The sequence below is a fragment of the Eublepharis macularius genome, chromosome 8, assembly GCF_028583425.1.
Source record: "Eublepharis macularius isolate TG4126 chromosome 8, MPM_Emac_v1.0, whole genome shotgun sequence".
Classification (NCBI taxonomy): Eukaryota; Metazoa; Chordata; class Lepidosauria; order Squamata; family Eublepharidae; genus Eublepharis; species Eublepharis macularius.
Window position 1 is genome coordinate 13,628,473 of NC_072797.1, and position 27,749 is coordinate 13,656,221.

The window sequence follows — 27,749 nt, forward strand, 5'->3', positions numbered from 1 at the left end:
TGCCACCTCAAGACCTAGACATATTAGCTTCATTTACCTCCTCCTGCCTGGCTGAAGGAGAAATCCAAGAGCAGGTTATTTCAGCGCCTGCCTCTTTTATCTCTGTGCCCCTGCTGGCATCTGCTAAGACTAATCGCCCAGTTTGGACTTTCCCCACCCAACACAGCCCATGGCCAGGAGCGGGCACTTTAAAGGGATGGCTAATTGTCTCCCGCTTATCTTGAACAGCTGTCGGGTAAAGATGCTTCAGGAGTTCCCAGTTCTCAGGGAATCGACTGTCAAACACGTTCACCCTCATCGAGACACGCTTGGACATATCTCAACTTGAGGGTCGTTTTGGGTGTGGGTTCCACCCCAGCCCTCTGTTGGACTGTACACAACAGTTCGCTAGATCAAAATCAACATTCAGCCACTGGTCTCGTATCTGTTTTTTCCACTACCTGGTTATGTAGTGGAAAAATAGATCTGAGACCAGTGGGTGGGTTGAGTTCTTACTGATACACCAGTTAGGCTCATTGGGAAAGCAAACAAATGGCCGGCAAATGCCTTTGGTTACATGCACAGTATAAACACGCTTCCCAGCTATCAAAACTGTAACAAGTTCTTGTTATCTTAATTCACAGTGTGTTCCTCAGAAGGATGCTTCCCCACGCAAATAAGTGTTTTGCTTATGTGAACTGCCTGCTCTTCCAAAGTGCCAATTGCTGAAGGACTCAGATCTGATTCTGACATCATGTTTTGCAGTCATGGAGTTTGACGTTATCCCTGTACATACCACATGGAAATATACCGATACTGACTCTCTGCCTAACCTTTCAGAGACAGATCAGTGAGAATAATTCGAGATTCCTGTTGGTGTCTGGTCTTGGACCTGTCCCCAAGAAAGTTAAGTGAATGACCAACTCTTTAGAGATTGCCATTATAAAAAAAGCCAGATTTGAGTCTAGTAGCGCCTTAAAGACCAACAAGATTTCCAGGGTATAAGCTTTCAAGTCAAAGCTCCCTTTGTCAGATATCTTGGCTCTCAAAAGTTTATGCCCTGGAAATCTCGCTGGTCTTTAAGGTGCTACTGGACTTGAACCTTGTTGTTCTACTGCAGACCAACATGGCCGCTCCCTGGAAACACTGTAAGAAAGGGTTCACTTCCAGTAAATTATAAATTATTATTATGTTATTATAAATTGATTTCTCACCCCACTTTGTCTTGTAACCTGTGACTTTTTTTGAAACGTGAAAAAGAAGAAGGCAAATTTGACAAAGAGCTCAAGTATACTAACTGAAAAGGGTAATATGTGCAAAGTATACTAATGGAAAAGGGTCCATGTGCAAAGCAGGGCACAGAGCCCTGTGAAGTTCTACTAGCAATGGGAAGCTGATATATGGGATCAGGCCACAGGTAAACAGGCCAGACCTATGAGATGGGGAGCGGGTCAAGGCAGGACACTGCCCTCCTTTCAGCAAATTCTGCTTTAACCACACTTAAGGCAGATGCAGTTAAGGCTAACCACAATCCCTGCTCAAGCAGGTGAAATTGCCACTGCCGGTTATACTAGCCTACTTTGGACGATACTTTCTCCCCACATTTTGTGGGGAAGAAGATCACATCTCCCCCCACCCCTGCCCATGCACCCCACACTGTCCTGCCACCAAACATCCATGAGTGACCATAACATATGATTTACCTATGCAGATAAAATCCAGCATGTGTCAAGGGATCAATCAGTGTGGCAGATGAAGTCTGTAGAACTGCTGAATTCTGGGCCCATACAAGCTGGATTTTACTTGTGAACGCTACACCCTTGTATAGATGCCTGGCGGGCCTCAGCGGTCAGACAGGCATACCTAGCATGGCGGCATACCTGATGGATGCTTCCACAATGCAGGGCAGAGAACTCAGGGGACTCTCACATCCAAGCAGGGCCACGGACCCATAGATATGTGAAAGTGTATAGCATGCACATATGCAATTACCTTTTTTTAAAAAAATGGACAAATTATCCTTGAAGAGATACTTTGTGGAGAAGAGTCCTCAGACTGGCTATACCAATACTTACTCTAAGTCTGTCTCTGGGAAGCGCCACAACTCCTTGCTTGATGATTTCCAGAACACGCTCCACTGACAACTCTGCCCCAGCTTGCTCAATTCGGGAGCTAAAGAAGCTGATCACCTGAAAAGAATTAACAAGTGCAGGCAGGGGTTAATTAAGTAATGTCAGAATGTCTGTCGCAAAGTGCTCAATTCTTTGAAAAGTGCCAAAGTGGACCGAGGCAGCCATTTCTATACGGCTGCTTTAAATTTATCAAATGTCACATTTATTCTATATTAGAACAATATTTAGCATTCACAAACTAATTAACCATTTAGGGAATATTAACTCCCGATGCAAGATGATAATCTCCTGAAGATATCCATGTACTCGATCGATCGATCAATCAACCAGCCAACCTACCTACCTACCTACCTACCTACCTACCATTTAGATTTTTATTCTGCCCTCCCCGCAAAGCAGGCTCGTTACATTAAGTAAAAACATTCCATATAATTTACATCCTAAAAACAATTTAAAACAACAGTATCAAAACAGTGCAGTATAAGTATAAAACAGTTTATATACAAGATAGCAGCAATCAAATTTGCTAGTTGGAGGCAATCAGTCCGCCAGTCTGGAAAACTTGATGGTGGACAACTAGGGAGGGCTCAGATCTTCACTTCTCCTCTACCGGGCTGGTAGAGGCCCAGCCAACCTCAACCATATGCCTGGTGGAACATCTCTGTCTTACAGGTCCAGCAGAAGGATAGTAAATCCTGCCGGGCTCTGGTCTCTCACTAGACAGAGAGTTCCACCAGGTTGGAGTCAGGACCGAAAAGGCCCTGGCTCTGGTCGAGGTCAGGCGGGCCTCCCTGGGGCTGGAAACCACCAATAAATTCTTATCTCCTGATCGGAGCGACTTCCGGGGCGCTTATGGGGAGAGGCGGTCCTGCAGATACGCTGGTCCAAGTCCGCATAGGGCTTTATAGATCAATGCCAAAACCTTGAATCTGATTCGGTACTCCACTGGCAGCTAATGCATCTGGCACAGCATAGGTGTTAGGGGCATGCTGCTCAGCACTCCCACAATGACATGCGCCACTGCATTTTGAACCAGCTGCAATCTCCGCATCAGACCCATCTAGTGTAGCAGAAATTGCCCTGTTCAAAGCTCACCTCGACCACCAGTTCCCCCTAGGCCAACGCCCACATCTCAGCCTCAACCCTGTATGTGGGGTAACAATGACCTACCTCACAAGGTTGTTGGAAGCATTACGACAAGGCAATCTGAAGAGAACTGAATGGGAAAGTGGCCTTGCCACTTGGAGGAGGCACAGTAGTTTTGGCGCCTTCCTTGGGGGGAATGGAGAGGAGGGCCGATTGCAGGCCTAGAGATCTAAAACTTCCTGCTGTTGCTTCTCTGACAATACAGAATCCTGTACATGAAACTGAACAGTGACTGCCAAGAAGAGACGACCTTCAGCACTCTGAATGCCTGACAGTGACTTATAAAAGGTACATACTTTTCTCGTCATCTATGGGAGTACTTATTTTGGGGCTATGTCTATTGCCATTTCTGCATGAGTTACCTGCCCTGGGTTCAATGCTCTTGGGGAAGCAGGTTTTTTCCTGGGTTCCCATAGCACTGTGGGGCTTCTCTGGCTTTTCTTTCATCTTTCTCAAACCTGCTTTTTCAGGAACAATTGCAGTAAAGCCTGGATGGCTGCTGTATGGATGGGGAAATTCAGCCGTTATTCCCGACCCCTTTTCCGCAGCAGCCCTTTCCTCTCCCTGTCACCAAGGGGCTGTGTTTTTTCACATCAGCCCTAGAATATTGTTATATCAATATATGGTTGTAACAATAGGTATAACAGGTTCTGTGAATTCTCAGCTTTCATTTTTAAAAAAGTACGTCTCTAGCCCCTTCCTTTGTGGAGATCTAAGGAGAAAGGCATATCTTAGCAACAGAAGGATCTAGCATGTTACTTTTTTAAAAAATGACACCTGAGAATTCAAAGACCCTTCTATATCTATTGTTATGATTGTATATTGGTTTAATGATATTCTAGTGCCAATATTTTTTTAAAAACTGCAAAAAACCTGGTGGCCCAGGGGATGGGGTCAATAGCCTTTGCTGGAGGTCTGGGTCAGGGAAACCACATGGAAATCTGCCATGTGAAAGCCCAGGTAAAGCTGCACTTTAACGGCAGCCATACCAGCAGCAGGGAAACCACAAAAGTCACTCCCTGTTTGGAAACCACCTATGTCAGCAGCCTTTCTTTGGACAAAATTAACACCCAAATTGTTTTTCAGCCTCTGATAGAGTCCTGTTGCTGCTGCTCACATAAACTGCACTGGACTGTGGCCTTTACTGCTCATTTAAATAGAACGAAGGTTCCCTAAATCACAGCTATGATTAAAAAAAAATTATTTTCTCAAAATCACACAAACCACATGCTGGATGATTTATCTTCTCAAAGTCCATGTGCTAATTTTTGCAAGACGTTGTAAACAGAAAGTTCTAGAAACTGTTCCAACAATATGGTTCTTGGAACCATGCACACAATGCTGAGACATCAGGGTGATCTATCAATCAAGTAACACTCAGGCCATGGAAGTACCTATTAGAGATGGGCATGAACCAGGAAAATGGCGCCTCATTGCTGTTCGTCACGTTTCACGAACCACAAACTGGCATGAAATTACCTGGTTTGCGAACTGGTTCGTTTGGTTCGTGAATACGTCACTTCTGGGGTAGCAGCAGGTCAGCAGAAAGCCCATCCCCCCCCCATTGCCTAAGAAACTGATTGATCGATGCCAGGCTGTCTGCAGTGAAGAACTGAAAAACGAACCAAATGAACCGCCCTAAAAATCGTTGCAGTTCATCAGCAATGCCCTCCAACGAACCGCCGGTTCATGAGCAAAAAAAATTGCCTGGTTCGTGACGAACTTTGGTTTGTATTTCGGTTTGCGCCGATCCTTAAGTACCTATTATTATTATTTTCATTTATAGTCCACCTTTCTCACTGGAAATCAGGGCAGACTACTGTTACGATAAAAACTTGCAGTCAATCAGCGTGGCACCTTCAGATGATTTTGCTCAGATGAGCCAAGCTGTCACAGCAGAACACAGCAGGAGAGATGGTCTTGCAGGTATGTGGGTCCACTGCCTTTAAGGGCTTTGTAGGTGATAGCTAGAACCTTTGATAAGCTTCTTCAAGGACTGGGAAATGGTTTACTGCATTACACTAAAACGCCTCCGATGCCTTTGTACTCCCCGAGCTAGACACCCAACTGGAGCCGTTAAGCCTAATTAGGCCCTTACAACTCTGCTGCTATTAGTAAAACAAAAGACAGCTGATGGTTTGATTACTCTGGGATTCAAATTAGACCCATGGTTCCTGCAAGCAAGTACAGGCATTACCTCCTTTTTAGTGCAAGGAGATTTGTCAGGCTTGCAAATAAATCTGTCCGGGATATGCTGAAAGTGCGAATCGAATGAAATTCAACAGCAAAGGAACATTCTGCCGATTCTAATCTCCTGACAAAGAATCGTAAACACATTTCTTCCTAAAAAATTAAAATCCCACCAAGCAAACCTTACAAATTCAAACTTTATTAGGACAACTAGGCTTGATAGCTTCTCCTCCTTTAACCTAAGAGTTTACAAGCCAGTTGCATGGGGAAAGCACCCTACACTTAATTCCTACCAATGTTTCTTCACGATGGGTATTGGAAAGGGAGTTTATTTGTGATCAGTGATATGCGTTGTCATCAAAAGTAACAGTATGTCTAACTATGGGAATTATAATTCTTCTTGTTTATGTTTCTGGAAGGTATGCATGTTATATAAACAGCAGTACTGTACAATGCTATTACTTTACCGGCAAGACTCATAATACTGATAATGGTAGCTCCAGAGTGAGCTTTGACAACAGACCCATCCACAAGCCCCCAAACCTTCTCCCTATCACAGTGTTTTGCAAATCTCTGCGGCTAGACACACAGGGTGTGCTTCCCTTTCAAGGGCTCCAAATAACTGAAGACCACTTTGACTAAAAAAAAAATACTGTTACTTTTATATCCTCTGCTCCATTCCAGGAGCCCAAAGGGAAAGGGGAACTTTTCATCAAGGGTGTGAAAGCTTGTGCGCTGTTTTGCATCATTTGGGCTGATCTTATCTTAAATATAGGTTATTACATGGATTTTGTTTTTGCATGTATCACTTTGTAAATTTTGCTTTGCTGATACTTTAAGAAAGCCTTCCTACAGGGTTGCCCTTCACTGCATTGTTCAAACTCACTATTGCCTGTTGCTCTCGGCGGCCTTAGCATCGGTTATCAGCATTCATAGAATGCTTTAGCGTATCAGAGCACTCATATATGATCAATAATCTCTGCGACATCCCTGAAAAGTAGGCCCAAGCCATATTTTAATATCATAGATAGGCTAAGGCAGAGCGAGTGAGCTGAGAACTCAATTTTTTAGCACAATACCAGCTCTCCTTATTGCCTGACCATTAAAAGGGGAGAGGGTGTTGATTTGCACTTGGAGTTGCCAGCTCCAGGTTGGAAAATTCCTGGAGATTTGAGAGGTGGAGCCTGGAGGGGGGGAAAGGACTTCAGCAGGATATAATGCCACAGAGTCCTCCCTCCAAAGTAGCCATTTTCTCCAGTGGAACTGATCTTTGTTGCCTGGAGATCAGTTGAAATTCCAGAAGATCTCCAGACCCCACCTGGAGGCTGGCAACCCTATGTCCAATGGTAATGACTATCCATATGAAAGCTGCTCCCTGACGCAGTCCACTGCCACCTCCTCAGAAGATTTAATCCAGCGGGTTCCATCAAATCCTCCGCAATTTGATAAAAAGAATTTTTCTTCTCTACAGCAACACTGTGTCTACAAAGATATTATTTTGGGCCAATAACTAGCAACTGCGGCAAATGGCTTTAGTCATTCTTCACTTAATTATTTTGATTTCCTCCCAATTTTTGACATGCTTTTTCAGAATCATTCATCTTACTGGAAAATCCCCAACGCAGCCAAAGTAATAAATAACTGAGTCTCGGTAATATTTAGGACATCAGCCCAGCATTAGCAATCCCCAGTAAGGAAGGGCCCGTCAACATTCCCTGAACTAGGAGTCCATTTAGATCTGGAACAGTTTTCAGCAGTAAATGAAAACAGAAATCATACTCTTCTCTCGTTAGTAACTGAACCAGATGTTTTCTAACAGTATAATGCTAGAGTTGTCAAACTCAGCCTTGCCAATCCAGGCAATATAATTCACATATTATGCAAATAACGTACATATATAATGTACATATATACAAGCGCATCTCATTTGGGTACTTGCCAAGAGGTGCTTTCTTTGTGCCAAAGGCAACAACCAGAGAGGCTGTGACAGGCAACGAAAAATGCTGTCATCTCTTGTTCAGCATCAGCGAAGACTTACGACCCTTCACCAAATGACTCTCATTTACTAGTAACTGTTGGCGCTTTCCAGGACAAGCTGGAAATGATCATAATTATGAAAAGATTGCTGAATGCTTCTCTGACTTTTTAAAAACAAAAGCTAGGCAAAGAAACATTTCTATACAATCAGTTTGTCAAATGTCATCAGAGACTTCTTGAAAGAGATTTGCCAGACACCTGTTAATAAACGGTGATATACGACATCAAGTACAGATCTGGCCTTTTCCAGTTACAGTTTCTGACTGCATCTTAAATTTTGGTTGAGGGTGGGAGTGTACATTTAAAAAAAAAAATTTCATGATTTTCTGGAGTTATCATAGGATTGCTTTGGTCCTGTTATTTGATCAAAGGTTAATAATAACTGCAATCAAAAATACTTTTGTTCTTTATAAACTGGGGCTGATTGATACTTTGATTATGTTGTTTAGTAGTTTAAGAGGTTGTTTCAAATATTGTTTGGCAATGACGTTCTTCAGCAGAGAATATACGTCGTAACTGCTTAGAACAAGCAAACAAACGTTGTCTCCTGCTGGCTGGAGTAATCAGAGCACCATTCCACCATCTCCTATCTTATCTACCGTAAGAGCCTTCTAGCGGGACAGGAAACATCTATTCTGTTTCTCTGAAAAACTCTATGCTACCCGCAGAATTAAGACTGCACCATAAAAACAGGGCTTTTTTTCAGGGGGAACGTGGGGGAACGGAGTTCCGGAACCTCTTGAAAATGGTCACGTGGCTGGTGGCCCCGCCCCCTGATCTCCAGACAAAGGGGAGTTGAGATTGCCCTCCACGCCACGGCGTGGAGGGCAATCTAAACTCCCCTCTGTCTGGAGATCAGGGGGCGGGGCCACCAGCCATGTGACCATTTTCTCTGAGGGCAACCCACTGAGTTCCACCACCTCTTTCCCCAGAAAAAAGCCTTGCATAAAAATATAGCTGAATGAAAACAATGCCAAAGTAATATCACAGCAGTCAAACTGCTACGATAAATGGAGAAACCTCTAGGTGTTGATCCTATTTATTTATTATTTATTTTGTTGGATTTATATCCCGCCCTCCCCGCAAGCGGGCTCCTAATAGAATACTTGCATTTGAATATCAAATATGGAGTTCCTTCCCTTAGACTACAGTACGGGTGGGCAGAGTATCGCCTCCCAACTTTGACTAGTTTTCTGGACATCATGCTTGACACCGAATTCTGGAAAGCCTCAGTACTTAGGTACCTTCGAGCACGAGATTCTTCCTGATCTTTGTCTTCAAGAAGCTCCAAGGTAATGTATCACACCTACGGACAGATCCATGATCTCTAAAACTCTTTACAAATTGTAATCACAAATCTATCTGCAGGTGAAATGACTATTTGGAGCATTTATATCACCCCAATAGCAAATCTTCTTGAAGAGGCTAAAAGTGTATGGTCTTTAATACTTTTGCCCAGATGTGAGAACCATACTCATCTATGCAAATCAAAGAAATGATAGGAAGTGGCCTCCCTTAAAAGACAGTATTACTTACCAAATCTATATTCTGCATTATATCTTGGAAAGAAGGGTGAGTTCGAAATTGCTCAAAGAGATCCCGCTTATAAAGCAGTGCATACACTAAGTTAGGGTTATGGTTTAAAGAGTTTGTCAGGCAGGAATTGATGATCTCCAACATCATTCGAATGACTTCTTCAATCACATTCAGATCCTGCGCCTTTAAGAAGCAAAACAAACATATTAAGTATAATATACACTTTACAATTATGTCAAAAGAGTTTTCAGCTAAGCATTAGAAAGGACTCCATGGCAGAGCAGTCCTTCAGTGGAACAGGCTTCCTCGGGAGGCGGTGGGCTCTCCTTTGGAGGTTTTTAAGCGGAGGCTAGATGGTCATTGGACAGCAATGCTGATTCTGTGAACCTGGGCAGAGCATGAGAGGGAGGGCAGGAATGGTTTTACATCAGTGCTTAGTTCTCGTGGCCTCTTCTTACATGCCCAGAGTAACGCCAATCACTACTGTGGTGTCAGGTAGCTATTTTCCCCAGGGCAGTTTGGCTAGGGATCCTGGAGGTGTTTTGCCATCTTCTGCACATGGAGTAAGGGTCACTGTGTGTGTGGGGGAGGGAGGTAACTGAATTTCCTGCATTATGCAGGGGGTTGGACTAGATGACCCTAGAGGTGTCTTCCCACCCTATGATTCTACATTATACATGTGGCAAAAATTATGACTTAAGCACTATTTCCAACCAAGGTCAATTTGGGGTGGGGGGAGATAATTTTTCAGGGGTTAACAGCTGCATTACATCTTTCAGTTGCAAAATAGGTAAAGGGTCAGATCGAAGTGGCCTTCTTATTTATTTTCCAAGCTTCTCATTCCACGAGAATATCATGGTGATATAGCCAAGCCAAACTAACCTGGATGGCAGCAGTGTTTTCTTTCCAAGGTGGTCTTTCAAGGTTTAATGGACTATACTACTCTTTTTTAAAAAGTCAACAGGCACTGTCTTGGAACAGCTTTTGTACCAGCTACTGTAGAAAGATAGATTGAATTGTTTTCAAACTGTACTCTGCGAAACTACGCAGGTTTCTTGAAAATTTATCATAGGTAAAGATCAGCAATGGCAGACCTGTTTCCCTTTCACTACTGATCTTCCTTTGCAATGTGCAGTTGCTGAGATATTGGGTAGATTTTGCACACTGAGTTCATTTGGGACATTGCTGAGGATAAACATGAACTGAGCATGCATTCTACAATATGCACCAAGACTGTCTGGAAATTCACAGTGGGATTCCATGGAAGATAAGCAGGGGTTCCTCAGCAGGCAAGCTGAACGCAGGAAGATTTCCCTGAAGGCAGAAGAACTTGAAAACCGGGGAGCTAAACTATCAAAGATGAAAATGAATTTGTCAATTTCCTTTTTCCTACGGAACAGGCTTTAGAAGATTACTTGGAGGGTGGGGGAGAGGAGACTTGACTTTCATGCTGCACTATTTCCTTTGCCCCAGATACATGACACACTCCAGTCTGCTTTATGTTTTCAAGCTCTGAACCTCTCTGTCATTTCCAAGGTTCCCGGTACACTCAGACACGGTTTGCCTCCTTATGTGCACGGAGTAAATTTAAGTGACGTGCCTGTTTCCAAAACTGTTTTGGAAAATACGCAAATGGTACAGGTGCCTCTTTTCATTTTTAATCCCATGTATTCCAGGCCATTTATGTTACATTACTCCTACAAGAATTTGCATGGTTTTATTATTTTCCAGCTCTGTGAACTGTTTAAAACACTGCAAAGAAGGCACAGCAGAAGTCTATAAATAAGCAAATAAAACATTTTCCCTTTGAAAGGGAGGGAGGGATTAAGTTCTTGGGGTTATTTTTAATCGTCCAATTTTTGTATGAACATTCCCTGAAGCCTCCCCCTCCTCAATCCAGAATTCTGTTGAATTTTCGCTGGAGTTTCTTGCATTACAGATCGGCATGGCCCCCTGGCTTGATTCTATCAACAGCAGAATTAAGTGTTGAAGGTTTTCCTGGGTGGAACCACTTCGGGCAGCAAGCAGGAGTTTCTGGGTTTCAGCTCTGCTCCATAAAAACATTCCTTGCAGATGGAAAGATAGCATATACGGTTGCTAACTCTGTGTCGGGAAATTCCTGGAGATTTGGGGGAAGAGAGCGAGTACAGTGAGGATGTGAATGCCATGGGATGCACCCTTAACAGCCATTCTCTTCAGAGGAATTAATCTGTATACTATGGAAGTCAGTGAGAATTCTGGGAGATCTCCAGGCCCAACCTAGAGGCTGGCAACCCACATAGCAGGCAGATGGCTTACTCTCTCCCTGTGATATGGCAAGATTTCTACTTGCAAACATTTTTTTTTGCATGGGAGTATTATAACATGCAATTCTCCAGCTGCTATCTGAGTGTTAAAGAGTTCCCGAGTGTTCCCTTGACTCTACGTGTATAAACTGGGTATGGGGTTCTCAAAAAAGAGATCTAGGAAAGTGCCTTACATTGTCCAACGGTTGCTGTATCTAGCCCGATACTGTCCACACTGATCGGCAGCAGTTCTCCAAGATCTTAAATCAGAACTCTTTCCCGGCACTTCTACCTGAAATCCTTCAAACCAGAGGAGCTGGGGCAGGGGCTCTCAACCGTTTTGATCCTGCGAGCACCTCTGGAATTCTAACACACTGTGGTGGGTGCGGTACAAGATGGCTCCCACAAAACAGCTGACACAGGAAGTGGAGTCAGCCATAAAATAGCCGCTGTAGCTTACCTTCACTCACAAAACGAAGGTCGTTGTGCTATTTTAGCAGCAGCTGTCAAAGGGGCAGTTTTAAAAATCTGCACAGCCAATCAAGTACCCAATAGCCCATCAGAAGCCTCGCTGGGCAAAAACTCACTTGGCCCCGCCCACTTTCTAAAAGCACTTGGCAGGCACCAGGAATGGTGTCAGCGGGCGCCATGCTGCCCACGGGCCTCACTGGGAAACCCTGCAGTAGGGACTGAAGTTGGAATCTTCCGTATGCAAGCTGTCTGTTCTGCCACTGCGCTATGGCAGCTCCTCTGCACTTCAAGGAAGGTGCGTCACCCTGCCCAGGCTAGCTTAGAGTGTAACCCGAGGGGAGCCAGAGCAGTTGCACCTGCTTGCTCAAGTCTGTCTCTTCTCCAAGTTTTTTTCATAAAAAAAAACAAAGGAAGCCTGAGTCAGGCCTCACCCCAATTCATGAATCAGATTAAAATACCAATTTACATTTTTTTAAAAATAATTATAATCCATATTCTCAGGCCCTGGGGCTCTCAACACAGTCATGCACTTTTAGATGGCTTAAACAGCACCAGAAGTTCTCACTATTTAAGCAGCTGTCTGCTGAAACAAGAGCATTTCCTTTACATGCAGCCAGGACAGAAGTTAACTCCAAGCTTTCACAGCAGTTACCCCCCATGCAGAAAGGGGCCGCATGCAGGATTCGTTGGCCTGCTCTCGGTTATTAATTTTACGGGTCTTCCTTAAAAAAAAATAACCCACAGGTTGAATTCTATGAAGTGTGAATGGAACAAGTTCATGGAATGGGTCTCTCTCTCTCCTCCCTGGCCCCCATCCCTGAAAAGAAGCTTGAGAGGAGGTCAGCAGAAAGCCTCCCCTCCCCTCCAGCACCAGCTCCTCCGCAAAGGGAGCAAATCAGTCCACATCCTTTACCTGCCGCAAACTCCTGCCTTATGATCTACTTTGGTACCCAGGGTTCTCTGGCTCTCAAAAACAGCATGGGGGGTATAGGAAATGTAAGGGGCTGTAGAGAGGGAACACAGAGAAACTGATCCAGCTAACTAGCTCTAAACTCATTAAAAAAACTCAAGGAGAAATGTTCACCTGCACATTATGGCAACATTATACATGGATATACTTGCTGAAAGTCTCCCTTCGGCAATCGCTATTAACGATACTTTGTACTACTGTCATCTGGTCACTCGGCCGACATGGCGCCTAGCCTACTCTGGGTGGGGAGAAAACTGAATTTCCCAAGCAAAGGCAAATAAAGACGCCGCCCCAAGATTAGAGACCTATATGTTTACTCCGTGGCTATGCTGTAGCCTGAGCTGCAGCCAGTGACATCAGAGTTGCCAACCTCCATGTGGGACTTGACGATCTGCTGGAACTACACCTGACCTTCAGTCTACATTACGCTTGCCGGTCCTCCGGTGGGGGCGGGGATCCTCCGCTCCCAGCCTCCACCCTTGGCCACCACTCAACTGGCTGGTGAGGGGGAAAGATAGGGGAATGGGCCTCCCAGGGCACACTCCTGGTGCAAAGTGATGACATCACTCCCAGGAGTGACATCATTGCACAGGCCCTGGGAATGTTCCCACGCTTCACGCTGGGCCAATTTGGGCCAAATGGGCCAATTCTTTAAGAACTGGCCTGGTGCGAAATGTGGGATGTTCCTGTGGGATTTGCAATGATGTCTAGGGTTGCCATTCCAGCCCCCCCAGGGTGGGGGATCCCCTGCTCCCACCCTTCCCTCCCCTGCACCCAGTTACTTGGCTGGTGGGAGGGCGCGTTCCCCTTGGGTGTCTCCTGGGCGGTGCGGCACACTCCCATGCCCACAGTGGGCCCGTTTCAGACTGGATTGTGCCCCGGAGGGCCTGATATGTCCCTTAGTGAGAATGGGAGCACTTCCAGCTGCCCCTTGCCCCCGCATGATGACATCACCTCCTGGAAGTGACATCATCATGCAGCCCCGGGAACGCGACTCGTCGGAAGGTGAATGCCAGTCCCCCCTGCAGGAGTGTTAGGGGACCTGGCAACCCTAGTCTACAGAGCTCAGTCCCCCTGGAAAATATCCAGAGGAATTAGCCATGTTAGTCTGTAGTTTCAAAATAGTCAAGAGTCCAGTAGCACCTTTAAGATTAACCAACTTTATTGTCGCATAAGCTTTTGAGAACCACAGCTCTCTTGCGTATCTGATGAAGAGAACTGTGGTTCTCAAAAGCTTATGCGACAATAAAGTTGGTTAATCTTAAAGGTGCTACTGGACTCTTTACTATCTGGAAAATATGGCTGCTTTGGTGGGTGGACTCCATGGAATCATACCCTGCTGAGTTCCCTTTCCAGGCTCCACCCTGCCCTCAAATCTCCAGGGATTTCCAAACCCAAAGGGAGACCCTTTCTAGCAATACTCCTAAGCAAACTCCTTCTCTTTGAATAGGGGAAGAAATTTGTCTTACGCCACTTGGGGCAAATAGACACTACAGAGTGGTTTAAAAGCCATTTTTCTCCCCAAGGAACTCTGAGAACTATAGCTCTTAAGCGAGGCTAGGGACCTCTACAAGAATTTTCAACACTTATGCCAAACAAACATTTCACGCTTCTTCAACTTTCCACCTGGTTTAAAGCTGTCATGCAGATATAACCTAAGCGCAGATTGAATTTAAGCGAAGTGTGCAATGTCTAAAATGTCTAACTGTATATTTCTGTGCTGTCTACTTGAAGTATTTTGCATAATTTTAAAAGTTGAGCTTCTTAGAAACAGGAGGAGGGAATACAGAGAGGAAAGCCAAGGACAGCAAGTGGATGAGAGGAAGAAAAAATAGGGACACAAGATGATAAAGTGCTACACTCTTTTGCTCTGCATCAACCATATCAAGCGAAGGCACCTCTGCAGCTAGACATGGCGTCAGGGCAGACATAAACGAGGTTATAAAAACATTTCTTAGCTAACAAGAAAGTTTTATCACTCTGTGTAATAACTTGCGCACCAGTTTCAACACAAATGAGACAGAGAATTTGTCTCTCTCCAAGACAATGGCCGAAATGCAAAAAACTTCAGCAGCTTTTCCCTTAGATACAACAGCTGCCATCCATGAGGAAAGGCATATAATTAGACTGGTATTTTTGTATCACATAGTTTAGACTTCTGCAACAGTTGCAAACCCTCCCACAAACACAGTCACAAACACACAACACTCGCTCGATCGTAACGTTGCAACCACGTGAATACTGCAGATAAAGATTCTAACGTACAAATTTTGCTCACAGGGACTCAACTGCCAGATTCTAAGATGCTCTACCGTTTGCCAAGTGAGCTAGTAATATTTTTGAACGGGGAACAGGAAGGCTCGGCACTTTGAAGGTGAGGCTTAAACAGTTTGGTGTGGTGGTTAAGAGCGCGGGACTCTAATCTGGAGAGCCGGGTTTGATTCCCCACTCCTTCACTTGAAGCCAGCCAGGTGACCTTGGGACACTCACAGATCTTTCAGAGCTCTCTCAGCCCCACCCACCTCACAGGGTGTTTTGTTGTGGGGATAATAACTCCTCTGGATCTATGCAAGGTCTGATATTCCTGTGTTTGAGGAACCAGCTTGGCCTGCTTACACCTGGACCCAGGGCATTTTTCTGGAAAAAGAGGTGGTGGAACTCAGTGGGTTGCCCTCGGAGAAAATGGTCACATGGCTAGTGGCCCCGCCCCCGATCTCCAGACAGAGGCGAGTTTAGGTTGCCCTCTGCGCTGCTCCAGCAGCGCGGAGGGCAATCTAAACTCCCCTCTGTCTGGAGATCAGGGGGCGGGGCCACCAGCCATGTGACCATTTTCAAGAGGTTCCGGAACTCCGTTTCACTGCGTTCCAGCTGAAAAAAAGCCCTGCCTGGACCTAGTTTCGGGTGGACAGCCATACTGGTCTGCGGTAGAAGAGCAAGATTTTGGTCCAGTAGCTCCTTAAAGATCAACTAGATTTCCAGGGTATGAGCTTTCAAGATTCAAAGGTCCCTCTGTCTGAAACAAAGTGCTACTAGACTCAAATCTTGCTCTTCACCTGAACTTAGGAAGTGTAATTTCATACCCATGGATTTAATATCCCTAGGCAGTTGTTCTTTTATAAATTAAAAAAAAAATCTCATCTTCTTAATGTTGATGGAGAAAGAATGAGATGCAAAAAAAAAAAAAGCAAATGAAAGGCACCCTATGGACAAGAAATACTATATAAATCATTAGCAGTAGCGACAGACTTGTCCTCACGAAGGCGTGCATGATCTGGCCACTATCACATATGCCCCACCAGCTTCCAGGTTAGATTACTGTATTTTACAGACACAGCACTTCTCCTCTGAGTAGCTCAGAGCAATTTATGGATGATGCAGGGTAGCTAACCCACCTGGACAGCTTACAGGGACCACATGCCAGCTTTTAATGAATTTCCAGCAAACTGAATGGCACTCTCGGAGGGCACATAATCCTCGTGCCAGCTTCCTGACCCTAAAAAGAGAAGGCACCAAAGGCACCATAGTAGCATGCCTTCAGTTTTAACTCCTGGTTAAGAGAACCTGAGGAAACGGTGACTGGATACTGGTTATCGTGAAGCAGCAGTATCCTTCTCGTATCAATTGGCAACTTCATGCCTGACGTCCCGTTTTTCGCCACAACCTCATTTAACAACATGCGTATTTTAAACCCAAGTTTATGCTATGTCCTCTTTCTTATAAGGAACCTCACTCTAGTCAGCAAGTATCAGATAGCTTCTTTTATTTTGGGTTACTTTGTGAGCAGCATTTGTACCTTGTTTTGTCATAATTCTGGGAAGCTTCCAAGAATGTCGCCCGGATTTCCTTCACGTTCAGTAGAAAACAAAACCTTCAAACACACTGATTGGAGAAGAGGAAAGAAAAAGGAAAGAGGCAAGAAGGCTGCCTTTAAACTTAATTCGCAAATGGTGTGCAAAGCCAATCTCTCAGCAGTAGCAATTATGTTGTGTGGATGCAGCCGCCTTGTTGACATACACACTACCATACTTCCAGACTATGCTGAGCCATCTTAGCAAAAAGGATAAAGGTATTAAAAGAACAAATGACTTTTCTATCGGGATATATACCTTTAGAAAGTTCTGCAAGAGCCAACTAGTAAGTGCGTCACCAGCTGCACAAACCATTCAAAAAACAAGACCAGCCGAGTGAAGGAAGGGCTGATAGTCCCACTGCCCTAATGCCCTATTACAAGTTTTGCTTGTCTCATATCACATCAGAAATACAATGGGCTGCATCTGATCTCCTACTAATAGAGGTCCTTTGCAGATTATTCCCTGGTTCATCTTCCCACAGCAGTCCCTAACCCTAACGCTGGTGTGTTCGGTTAGGAGACCATGGAGAACAGTATGTCATGATGGGCCTTTAGCACGAATGGGGAATTGATTGAAACGGAACTTGTGCGAGCAAAGTAAGCTCTGCAAACGCAATCTCAGCCTGCATAACAGTGAGAGAGGAATGGCCATAACCAGCCTGAGAGTCAGGCAAGCCAAGATTTGAGTCCAATAGCACCTTACAGGCCAACAAGCTTTGCAGGGTATAAGCTTTCGATAATCAAAAGATTGTCAGATCTGACGAAGAGTGTTGAGCCTTGAAAGCACATACCCTGAAAATCTTGTTGCTCTTTAAAGTGCTAGTGGACTCAAATCTTGCTCTTCTACTGTGCAGACCAATACAGCTACCCACCTGAAAGTATTTTCAAGGGAAGCCAACAGTCTCTAACATGGAGCAACCAGCTGAGTTAATATCGTTCAAGGCCCTCCGAAACAAGTCCTGTTAAATATCAGAAGGGACTGGGGACAGTGGCCAGCCCTCCAACAGACTGTTGCGACACTGCTGGAGCTGCCACTGAAGATGTCTCGAGACTGGGCAGGGGCACCATTCGGCAAGAGGGAATGGGAAGAAGACCTTGCTCAGAGAAGCTTATGGTGGAAGAGATGGTTCTTCAAGCATTGCTCTCAAGGAGCAAACCTCCTCCAGGGAAATCTACATAGATCCTTAATTCCAACACCACATTTCCAACATGAGAAACTGTCTAAAATGAACCCTATGGAAGCAAATGTAGTATCTGAAGAGGTTCCAAGGTTTGAGACTGCAGCTTAGGAATGTGTTTTTATTTCTAGGACCTGGTGTGTAACATGGGTCAGATGAAACCTGGTGAGCTGGAGGTCAGTGGTGGGTGTCATTGGCCGTAGCAGACCATATTAAGATTTGGCAACAGCCACCTCAAGCCTCTTAGTGGCTCTAAAGATGTACAGGCATTTAAGCCTCCTGTGCAACTATAGCAAACAGAGGGAAGAAGGACAGGGCTGCAATGCATAACAAAATATTGGTGGTGGTAAAAAGTGCAGTCAAGTTGTATCTGACTTATGGCACCCCCAGTTGGGGTTTTCAAGGCAACAGACTAACTGAGGTGGTTTGCTGTTGCCTGCCTCTGCGTAGCCACTCTAGTTTTCTCTCCCATCCAATTACTAACCAAGGTCGACCCTGCTTGGTTTCTAAGATCTAATGAGATCAGGTTTGCCTGGGCTATCCCAGGCCAGAGGAAAATATTGCACGACTCTAAATATGTACTTGCCCCCTCCTGCAAAAGATCTTGAGTGATCAGCATTGTAGAAAAGAACTAGTGATACTTGAAGTTCTATTTAACTTCTTCCTTAGGAGACGCAGTTTTCAGCCATAAAAACCTAGCCTTTTTAACAGGCCATATTTGAATCTCCGGCCTAAGCGGAGATGCAAGAACAGCGTCCTGAAGAATATACTGTAGGCCAGTTCCATTTGCAGCCAAAGCGGAATAGGAGAGGGCAGGTGTGTGTTTGATAGCCCTGACGGAACGAATCACTAATTCTAACACTCCTTTGACAGGTATGGCAATTTGGGCAAACTGCACACAAACACAAAGTGGGAAAGCACAAACAGAGTGAATGAAGCTGAAAGAGTGTGTGGTATATTTAGAAATTCAGGGGGGAAAGAAGTCCATGTATTAATTCTCATTCAAGCTTTATGTTCCCAGTAATTAAGAATAAAACTTTTCTAAGCATCAGTACTTTTTCCCTGACTCATGTCTCTTTAAGTTTATAGAAAAGCTTTTCTGCTAAAAAAGGAAACCATTAATACACCATAAACAGATTCATTGCTTCCGATACATCAGTCACTCAAGCTAAAGGTAGGTCATATGAATAAACGTTAATGAATGAAACAAAAAGAACAAAAGTGAGGTTGTATACAAACCCTCAGTTTTACCTTCTGGGGGAAAAAATCACAATACAAGGTTGTAAGCGAGAAAAATTAGCTATTTACTTTTGCCAAGTCCAACGGCTGCAATCCAGCAGAGAGTAAAATGCTCATCCATCCACAGAGATGAATGGGCTTCGGGATGCTTACCTCTTCATTGGACTGTGGTCAATTGATTCATTGGGAGTATTCATGAATTCCTTGAGTTAAAGGTTACGCATACTGATCTTATTCTGGGGGCATAATGGAACTGCAAAATATCTACTGTTAAATAGTATATGAGTCAATCAATTCTAATCTATCCTGGCCTCTTTTTTAAAAAAGCTGAGTGTTAACACTACAGTATATTAGTATATTTCTTGGTTATTTGATGGAGAATTCTACTTCAATGTGGCCTCCCAGTGCATGGGAAAACATCTGGGCGTCCATAAATCTGCAAGGCAATCATGCGGTAGTAAAAATTATAAAGAATTCTAAAAAAAAATTAATTGCCTCTCTAAAAACCACAAAACATTTAAACAGGGTGAGCTAAAACTATGGACATCATAAAGATCTGAACTCTTGCCTCACAGTTCCCAATGCAGAATGTCCCCACCCACTGCTCTAAAAGTCCCAGTCAATAGTTTGAGGGAAGGACACTAAATAAAGTCATGCGCTTTTAAATGATGATTGCTCAATAGTTCTGAAATAATAAATAGTTTATGGACCTATCTACAGAGAGCTGCACAGCTTTTAAAATCTCTTACTGCAACTGAGAGTTAAGCCTACGTGTGATCGCCGGTGAGAGCAGGAACTGTTCAATTTTGCATTTCCTTTTTGGCTTTAAGAAGCCACCTGTATGCTTCCAGAGCCGCATTCATTGGTGAAAGCCTTCATTGAGGCTTTTACTAATGAATTATACAACTCATCCAAGGAGGATGGTAAATAAAATCTGAAATGAAGCTCACTTTGTCTTCGAAATTCTAGAGCATGGTGCTCTGATAAGGGCAGCAATTCAAGGCGCCAAGAACACAAGAGCAGGAATATTCCTCTCTAATGCAAACTTTTCTCACCCTCCAGCCAAAAATATAGAAACCTGTGTGTGTGTATCAGAGATAGAAAGTGTGTTGTGTGTGTGTGTGTGTGTGTGAGAGAGAGAGAGAGAGAGACCACCCTTGCAAACCAAGCCACAACTTGAATCAAGTATCATTTTAAGAATATGCTGGCATACACAGCCAGGGATACCCATTAAAATCAATGTATTTAAAAGCTAGAAAAACAGTGGAAATGGAAATGTGAAGCAAAACTGCAATATCCGTTAACGTGGCTCTAACCTGAGAAATGCTTACGGATGATAAATTAATGGTTTGAAGTGTAAGCTCTTGTCTCCAGCACTGTCTATCATGAATGATCTCCTCTGACCAGCCCAGCCACTCTGTCTCAGAGGGCTCAGGCCAGGGCTGAGGCGCCAAGGCCAGGGCACAGGATCGCCAGCAGGGGCAGGGAGGACCTGATGCTTCAGCCGCACCCGCTAACCCTGCCCCAACGCAGCAGCCCCGGAGGCCACCCTGGCAGAGCCTGCAAGGGAGACCACTCCTCGGGCCTTTGAGATAGCCACTAGGCCTTCGCCGGGCAGGATGCGACTCTGGGCCTACAGTCGGCGCCCACTCCACGGGAACGGTGTCAGCAGAAGGCCTGGGCTGAGACAGAACAAAGGAGGCGAAGTGCCCGGCGGGCAGCACGCAATCCACACTAAAGATCTGTCCACCACCCTATATATGAGCTAGGCCCTGAAATTCAGTATTTTATTGTCGCCATCTGAAGAGAAGCTCTATTGTATTTATTGTATAAAGTTGTTTTAATGTTATTTGTATAATGTTTCATCTGTTTCTAACTTATTTATGTAAATTGAAATGTTGTACTCCGCCCTGAGCCCGCCTGGCGGGGAGGATGGACTAAAAATCCAATTAATTAAAAATTAAAAATCCAATTAATGAATGAATTGATTGATTAATTAAGTAAACAAACCCAGCCTGGACCCAGAATGGGGGTCTAAGAGATGTGCTGCTTCGCAGGATCCTGACCAAGGCACAGCTCAGTCTCAGAAGCCTCCACACCTGCCAGCCGAGCCAGGTTAACTCCCAGCCTGTTTGGGCTGAGTCCGGAGAAGGCTGGATCAACTGGTCCATCAGGCACAAGCCCTGTGCTCCAGCACCCTGCCTTCAGCTCCAGCCTATGCTCCCAAGTCTAGTCAGCCAAGCCTGAGGCCTTACTCCAGAGGAGCCTAGCCCCGGCCAGCCTGCAGAGCGCAGCACTCCTCCATTGCTATTTTTGTCATCCAGCTTGTCAAATAAATTGGTATCAAAATCCCTTCCTCCAAATAATAGATTTTCCCTCCAGCCCCTCTGAACAGAAGGTGCAAACAGGAACGAAAAGTCATGGGAGAGCTGTTGCGGCAGTGCAGGCACCCACAACAATCTTTTTAGATTAAGTGTTGTTGTTTGTGACATTCCTGCTTATCTTTAAAGTTTATTCCCCTAGACATCGGAGACAAGTTTGTCGCTGAGTCTGATAAACACGAAAGGATGCTGCTCACCTTCCTGTCTCATGGGGTGGAAGCAAAGGCTAGCAAAACTGCAAGGAGAAGCAGAAAAAAGTGGGTATTTTTCCAGCAACAGCTTCCCTAAAGGAAGGATATAAGAAGAGTTCTCAAATGTCATTTCCTTTATAGCCATATTTGCCACTAAGGAAAAGGAATTCGATATCTGCGCTGATGCAGTTTTGTGCGCCATGACTCCAAAGCTGTATTTTCCAAATATGAACTAGAATGAACTGGGCGATCCATGCTGTACTACACTTGCAGTAATATTAATATTTTATCATTCTCACAACATTTTCAAGTGTTCAAAGCAGTTCACATAAATGGCTTTGCTGTAATCCTTCCAACAAGCCCCTAATATAGGTCAGTACTATTATCTCCATGTATTACAATGGCGAGCTAGTGGTAAGAGACTGCGTAAAGCTACCTAGCACTGAGTTGATAGGTGAGATCCAAACTGAGCAACTTGCTGGTTCATAGATCAGGATCCCAGGTGCCTGCCGGTGGTGGGTAACCTCCCTGTGGTTTGCCTGCTGGTTACAGCATGACGACCAGTTGGAGGTTTCAGACAGACCGGTGATCACCTGTCAGCAGCAGACACTCTGGGTAGAACAGTGGTACACACGCTCCCAGTGCCAGCTGTGGGAATGCTCCCATGTTTCACTTGGGGCTGATTTTGGCCCCAAATGGACTGATGCTCAAAGAATCGGCCCAGCTCAAAGCACAGGAGAACTCCTGCGACCAACATAATGATGTCACTTCCGGAAGTGACCTCATCACGCAGAGGCTGGGAATGCGTGCATGCAAGGGAGAAAGATAAGGTACTTCCCTCCCACTGGTGAGCCTGGGTGACTTGGCAACTGTATTCATAGATCAGTCTCTTAGCCACTATGCTACAACAGCTCTATCTGTAGTGGCAAAGCCTCTGACACCGGTAGGTTAAACTTAGATCATAGCACAGAAACTTCAACTGCCCGGGGAACAAAATTGTCAGAATCCGTGCACTTGTCTGAGAAAGGAACAATGTTCACTCAATCTCAAATATGTCCTAAGGGCACATGTCCAGCTGTGAGAGAATTTGGCCGTTTCATTTTTAATCTAAACCCAATTCAGATTTTCAAAAGATGGCCTAGCGAGCACTGAGGATCGGGGTGGTGGGGGTGGTGAGGAGTTCATACATAATATAAATGATTTTCAATCCAAGAGTAATCTTTATCTGGAACAGGATGTTTGAGGAATGCATGTTCCCGTGCAGGTGAGAGCCAGCAGATAAAGGGAGAGGATTTTTCAAAGATGGCCAGTATCTGGCAAGGACCGCTGCTTCTTTCATGTCTTCATTAATACTGTGCAATGATAGGCTGGTGAGGCACACAAATGCGTATCCTACGGACATATTACAGAAAGAGGAAACTGACCTGGCTTGCATAACAGAGATGTGGCTGGAAGAAAATGACGTGGTGTCTCTCTCCCAACTATCTCATCCTGGTTATGTGGTCCCCCCCTCCACTAACCCTGCTCTGGTGGTCATGGAGGAGAGACATTCATCCTCAGTGAGACATTAAACTACCAGTACAAACCGTATCTGGCATCGACGGCATGTTCCTCATGTTGGAGGCTCAGGATAGATTTGGCATTCTGCTTGTTTATCAGCCACCTAGTTACCCGCTGGGAACTGTCTCTAAATTGGCAGAGGAACTCTCAGATGTGGTGCCGGAAACACCCAGATTGATTGTTCTGGGCGACTTCAACATTCATTCTGCTTCTTCCTCTCCAGAGCCGGTCCAAAATTTTATAGCCTCTTTGGCTGCCCCGGATCTCTCTGAGATTGTGATGGGCTTGACACATGAAAGAGGCCACGCCTTGTATTTAATCTTTTACCCTGAGCCTTTGAGGGACAGTCTTGTTTCAGGACTGGAGATTCAGCCCGAACCATTATCTACTGGAGGCAAGGGAGAATATGGCACTGACACCCTGCAAAAAGGGGGACCCGGTGGAAGTTAATGGATCCTTCCGGTTTCTAAAATGCTCTGGGAGATTTTCGAATTCCAAACACAAGCTCTATTGAGGCTGCATGGACAGCTTGGAACGTGAAGCTGCACAAAGCTATTGACAAAATTGGTCCTTATCTAACCTGCCCTTTCTAGGCAAAGTCATTGAGAGAGCAGCAGCAGACCAACTTCGGGTTTTCTTGGGACTGGTTCCAGGCCAGGCTATGGGATGGACACAACTCTGGTGGCTTTAGTTAATGACCTCTGTCTGAATGCAGACATGGGTTATATTTCCTTGCTGCTCCTCCAGGATCTATGGTGCCTCTGATAAGTAGAACGTGCCATCCAACTGTGGTGGTTGGAGGCAGAAGCAGATATCAGGGGATGTGCCTTGGACTGGTTTGAATTGTCCCTTGTGGATCAAAGAGCTGCTGTTGGAGACCACCTACCTTCAATGTGGGAGCTGTCCCCGTGAGGTTCCACAGGGTGCATCTTATCCCCCACGTTATTCAACCTCTATGTAAAGCTTTTAGGAGAAATAAGTTGATGCTTTGTAACTGAATGTCAGCAAATATGGATGACACTCAGTTTTATATTTCTCTTTCCACATGCCCTGGTGACACGATAGCGGTCCTGAGCTGCCGCTTGAACTGTTCTGGTCAAATGGCTGAAAGCGGGGGGGGGGAATGGAAACTGAACCCAGATAATATAGAAATGATGCTGGCTGAGGAGGTGGACATCTTGAAGGACGTCATGTTTCCCACTTTTGATGGGCTTCAGCTGACCCCTGCTGACTCTGTCAAGGGCCGAGGGAGTACACTGGATCCAGCACGGTTGCTGAAGAATCAAGTTTATGCAGCTGGAAAGAAGACTTCCTTCCAATTCAGTCTAGCCTTCAAGACAGACCCCTACCTTGACATGGCTGCTGTGGCCACCTGGATCCATGCCACGGTAGCATCAAAACTAGACTACTGTCATGCGCTCTGCATAGGCACCCCTCGAAGTTAATTTGGAGACTCCAATTCGTACAGAATGCCAAAGCTCGGTTATCGTCAGAAGCTCGGGGGAGCATGCGTTATTACTCCTGTTTGGCAGTCACTCCACTGGCTGTCCACCACTTACTGGGCTCAATTCAAGCTACTGGCTATCACAATCAAAGCCCTTCGCGGCCTCGGTCCCCCTTATCCGTGGGACTGCCATTCTCCCTGTGACCTGCCTCAACAGCATTGCTGGTCTCATTAGAGCCTTCTGCAGGTGCCACCCTGCAAATGGCAAAATTAACAACTGCAGTTGCATGTGCATTCTCTGCTGTGACCTCCTCCTTATGGAATGGCCTGCCTGAAAAAGACTCCCCCTTTCCAGGCTTTCTGCAAACTACGCAAAGCTGAGTTGCTCAGGAGAGCTTTTTTGGCACAGGCAATAGGGTCGTATTATATTTAAATGCTTCAGAATTTTTTAGTGAAGAGACAGGGACTGGGGACTAAGCTACCATGATCTGTCTGTCCCATAATTATGCTCTTACTAAGCAATTTTTGCGTTGTTTAACAAATACATGTTTAAATGCTTATGCTTTGTTGTCAGGTTTGTTTCAGCTCTGATTCAGATTTCCAGTTGGCTCTAGATTTTTACAACACAAATCGTATTGCGCTGTTTATTGGCTGTTCCATCCTGTTGATGGTATTTGACTCATACTACGTAATCTGCCTTGAGTCTCCGTGAGAAAGGTGGCCTATAAATAATGTGAATGAATGAATGAATGAATGAATGAATGAATGAATGAAATGAATGAATGAATGAATGAATGAGCAGTAGGAACTGCCTGTCCCTTTCCAGCAAAAAGACCCAGGAATATTCGAATAATCTGCACTCATAGAAAGTATGCTTTGAAAGTTCATGGCACGCCATTGTGGAACATAAGGTTTACTTTCACATGGAATACTCATGGAGCCTAGATCTTAAGGCGCCCCCATTCCCTTTAAGGGTCAGAAAGGACCGAAACAGATGTGCATGGTCAAGCAGTGCAGAACCCTTTTCTTTAGCTCTTCTCCCGTTGCGCTACTCCCCCTTCTGGATGCCCACTCCCCTGTTTTTATGCAATTACAACAGAGCCACATTTAAGCATGCAGACTTGTCACTGCCATGTCTGGCTCAGCTCTAAGCAGATATCTGACCACCCTCGCAAGCTACAACCTCTCCTGTGGATTCAGGTCAACTGAAAGTGCTTATAATGCCTTAGATGTGAGGCTGGCCCTCTGATCTGAAAGCTACAGAGAAGCTTTCAGATACAAGGCCAGGCAACTGAACTGCTTGCAAGAGTAGCACAAGACCTGCTGTGATACTGGAGCCAGTGGGGCACTGGCATTAAGAAAGGTGGGAGTAGATAAGGCCCAGAAGAAACATTGCAAGAGTGAAAAAGCCGATGGAGGAAAAGTGTGAGGGGGACGAGCAATGTTCAAAGGCATGCTGTCTGCCAGTGCTGCTAATGGCCACTTGGCTAGTTACAGTTTGGGGAGAGGTTCAGCATCTAATTAGCATGCAGAAAATCCCAGGTTCAAGGCCCAGCATTTCCAGTTAAAAAGATCAGGTAGGAGATGATGTAAAAGACCTCCACCTGAGACCCTGCCATCCTGAGTGGACAAGACTGACCCTGAGGGACCAAAGGTCTGATTCAGTAAAAGACAGACCCATCCTACTATATAAAAGGCTAACCGTGTTTCAGACAACACACTTCCTACCTTGGTGTGCCTCCAGAGGGCGCTGCTGTGGAAGGAAGCCCAGAAGAGGCAGCCCATCCCTCCAGAGAGCGCATCGCAGTGGAAATCCCAGGCCGGGATCAGGCACGCAGCAGGTGGCAAGGACTGTCCCAGCCTTGACCCAGCTGGGATCAGGAGTGGAGCAGGTGGCAAGGACCGCCCCTCTCAACCCACTGGAATCAGGTGCAGAGCAGACAGCAATGCCCGCCCCCCTTCACCAGCCCAGGATCAGGAGCGGAGCAGGTGGCAATGCCTGCCCCCCTTCACCTGGCCAGAATCAGGTGCGGAGCAGGAGGCAATGCCCTCCCCCCTTCACCCAGCCAGGATCATTAGCAGAGAAGGTGGCAATGCCTGCCCCCTTTTACGCAGCCGAGATCATGACTGGAGCTGGTGGCAATGCCTGCCCCCCCCTTTATGCAGCCGGGATCACAAGTGGAGCAGGTGGAAATGCCTGGCCCCCCTTTACGCAGCCGGAATCACGAGTGGAGCAGGTGGCAATGCCTGCCCCCCTTACCCAGCAGGGATCAGGAGTGGAGGAGGAGACAATGCCTGCCCCCGCCTTCACCCTGACAGGATTTGATGTGGAGCAGGAGGCAATGCCTGCCCCCCATCACTCAGCCAGGATCAGGTGTGGTGCAGGCGTCAATGCCCCCCCTCACCCTGCTGGGATGAGGCCTGGAGCCAGTAGCAATGCCCACCCTTCCTTCACCTGGCCAGGAGCAAGAGGGGAGCAAGTGTCAATGCCTGACCCTCACCTTCACCCAGCTGGGATCAAGAGCAGAGCACATGGCAATGCCCACCCCTTCCTTCACCCAGCTGGGATCAGGAGCGGAGGGGGGAGAATGCCCATCCCCCGCTTTCACCCATCTGGGATCAGGCGCAGAGTAGGTGGCAATGCCCACCCCCCCTTCACCCAGCCATGATCAGGAGTGGAGCAGGCAGCAATGCCTGCCCCCTTCACCCGCCCAGGGTCAGGAGTGGAGCAGGTGGCAATGCCCACCCCCCTTCACCCGGCCGGGATCATGCCCTCCCCAGAGCCAGTCGTATTTTTCCCCACAATGGGGTTTGTTACTAGCGTGTCTATAAAACCAGATGAAAAGCAGAAATGAATGAAAAGGGGGAAAGCAGAACAAGGTATCTGAAAATGAAATGCTGAGGGCTTGCAAGCGGGGACACAGCCCTCCTTTAGCACGCCTGCTTTCAAAGGTGACGGGAAAGGGGGAGGGAACGTATGTAAGTGAGACAGCAAAACCACCACGCTGCCTTTTTGCATATAACACGTTGGAGCCATTTAATTGCCCTCCAAAGAAATTCTGTCAGTCTGGCATGATTGTTCTCCCTGAAGTCAAAAGCAACAACTCGAGGCTAAGATTTCTGAAGAACCTTAATTGGCAGACTGTAATAAGAAAGAGTC

At 45.7% G+C, this 27,749-nt stretch overlaps 1 protein-coding gene across 2 annotated transcripts in view; it reads right to left on the bottom strand.

Moving 5' to 3' along the window:
* The window catches only part of DYM (dymeclin), a 260,543-nt gene that overhangs the window by 35,623 nt on the left and 197,171 nt on the right, over positions 1 to 27,749 (bottom strand). For both annotated transcript variants that reach the window (XM_054986512.1, XM_054986514.1), the window contains 2 exons: positions 9,021 to 9,203; positions 2,055 to 2,168 (listed from right to left, as the gene is read on the bottom strand). In XM_054986512.1, coding sequence (XP_054842487.1) covers positions 2,055 to 2,168; positions 9,021 to 9,203 — 297 coding nt within the window. The remainder of the gene's footprint in view (positions 1 to 2,054; positions 2,169 to 9,020; positions 9,204 to 27,749) is intronic.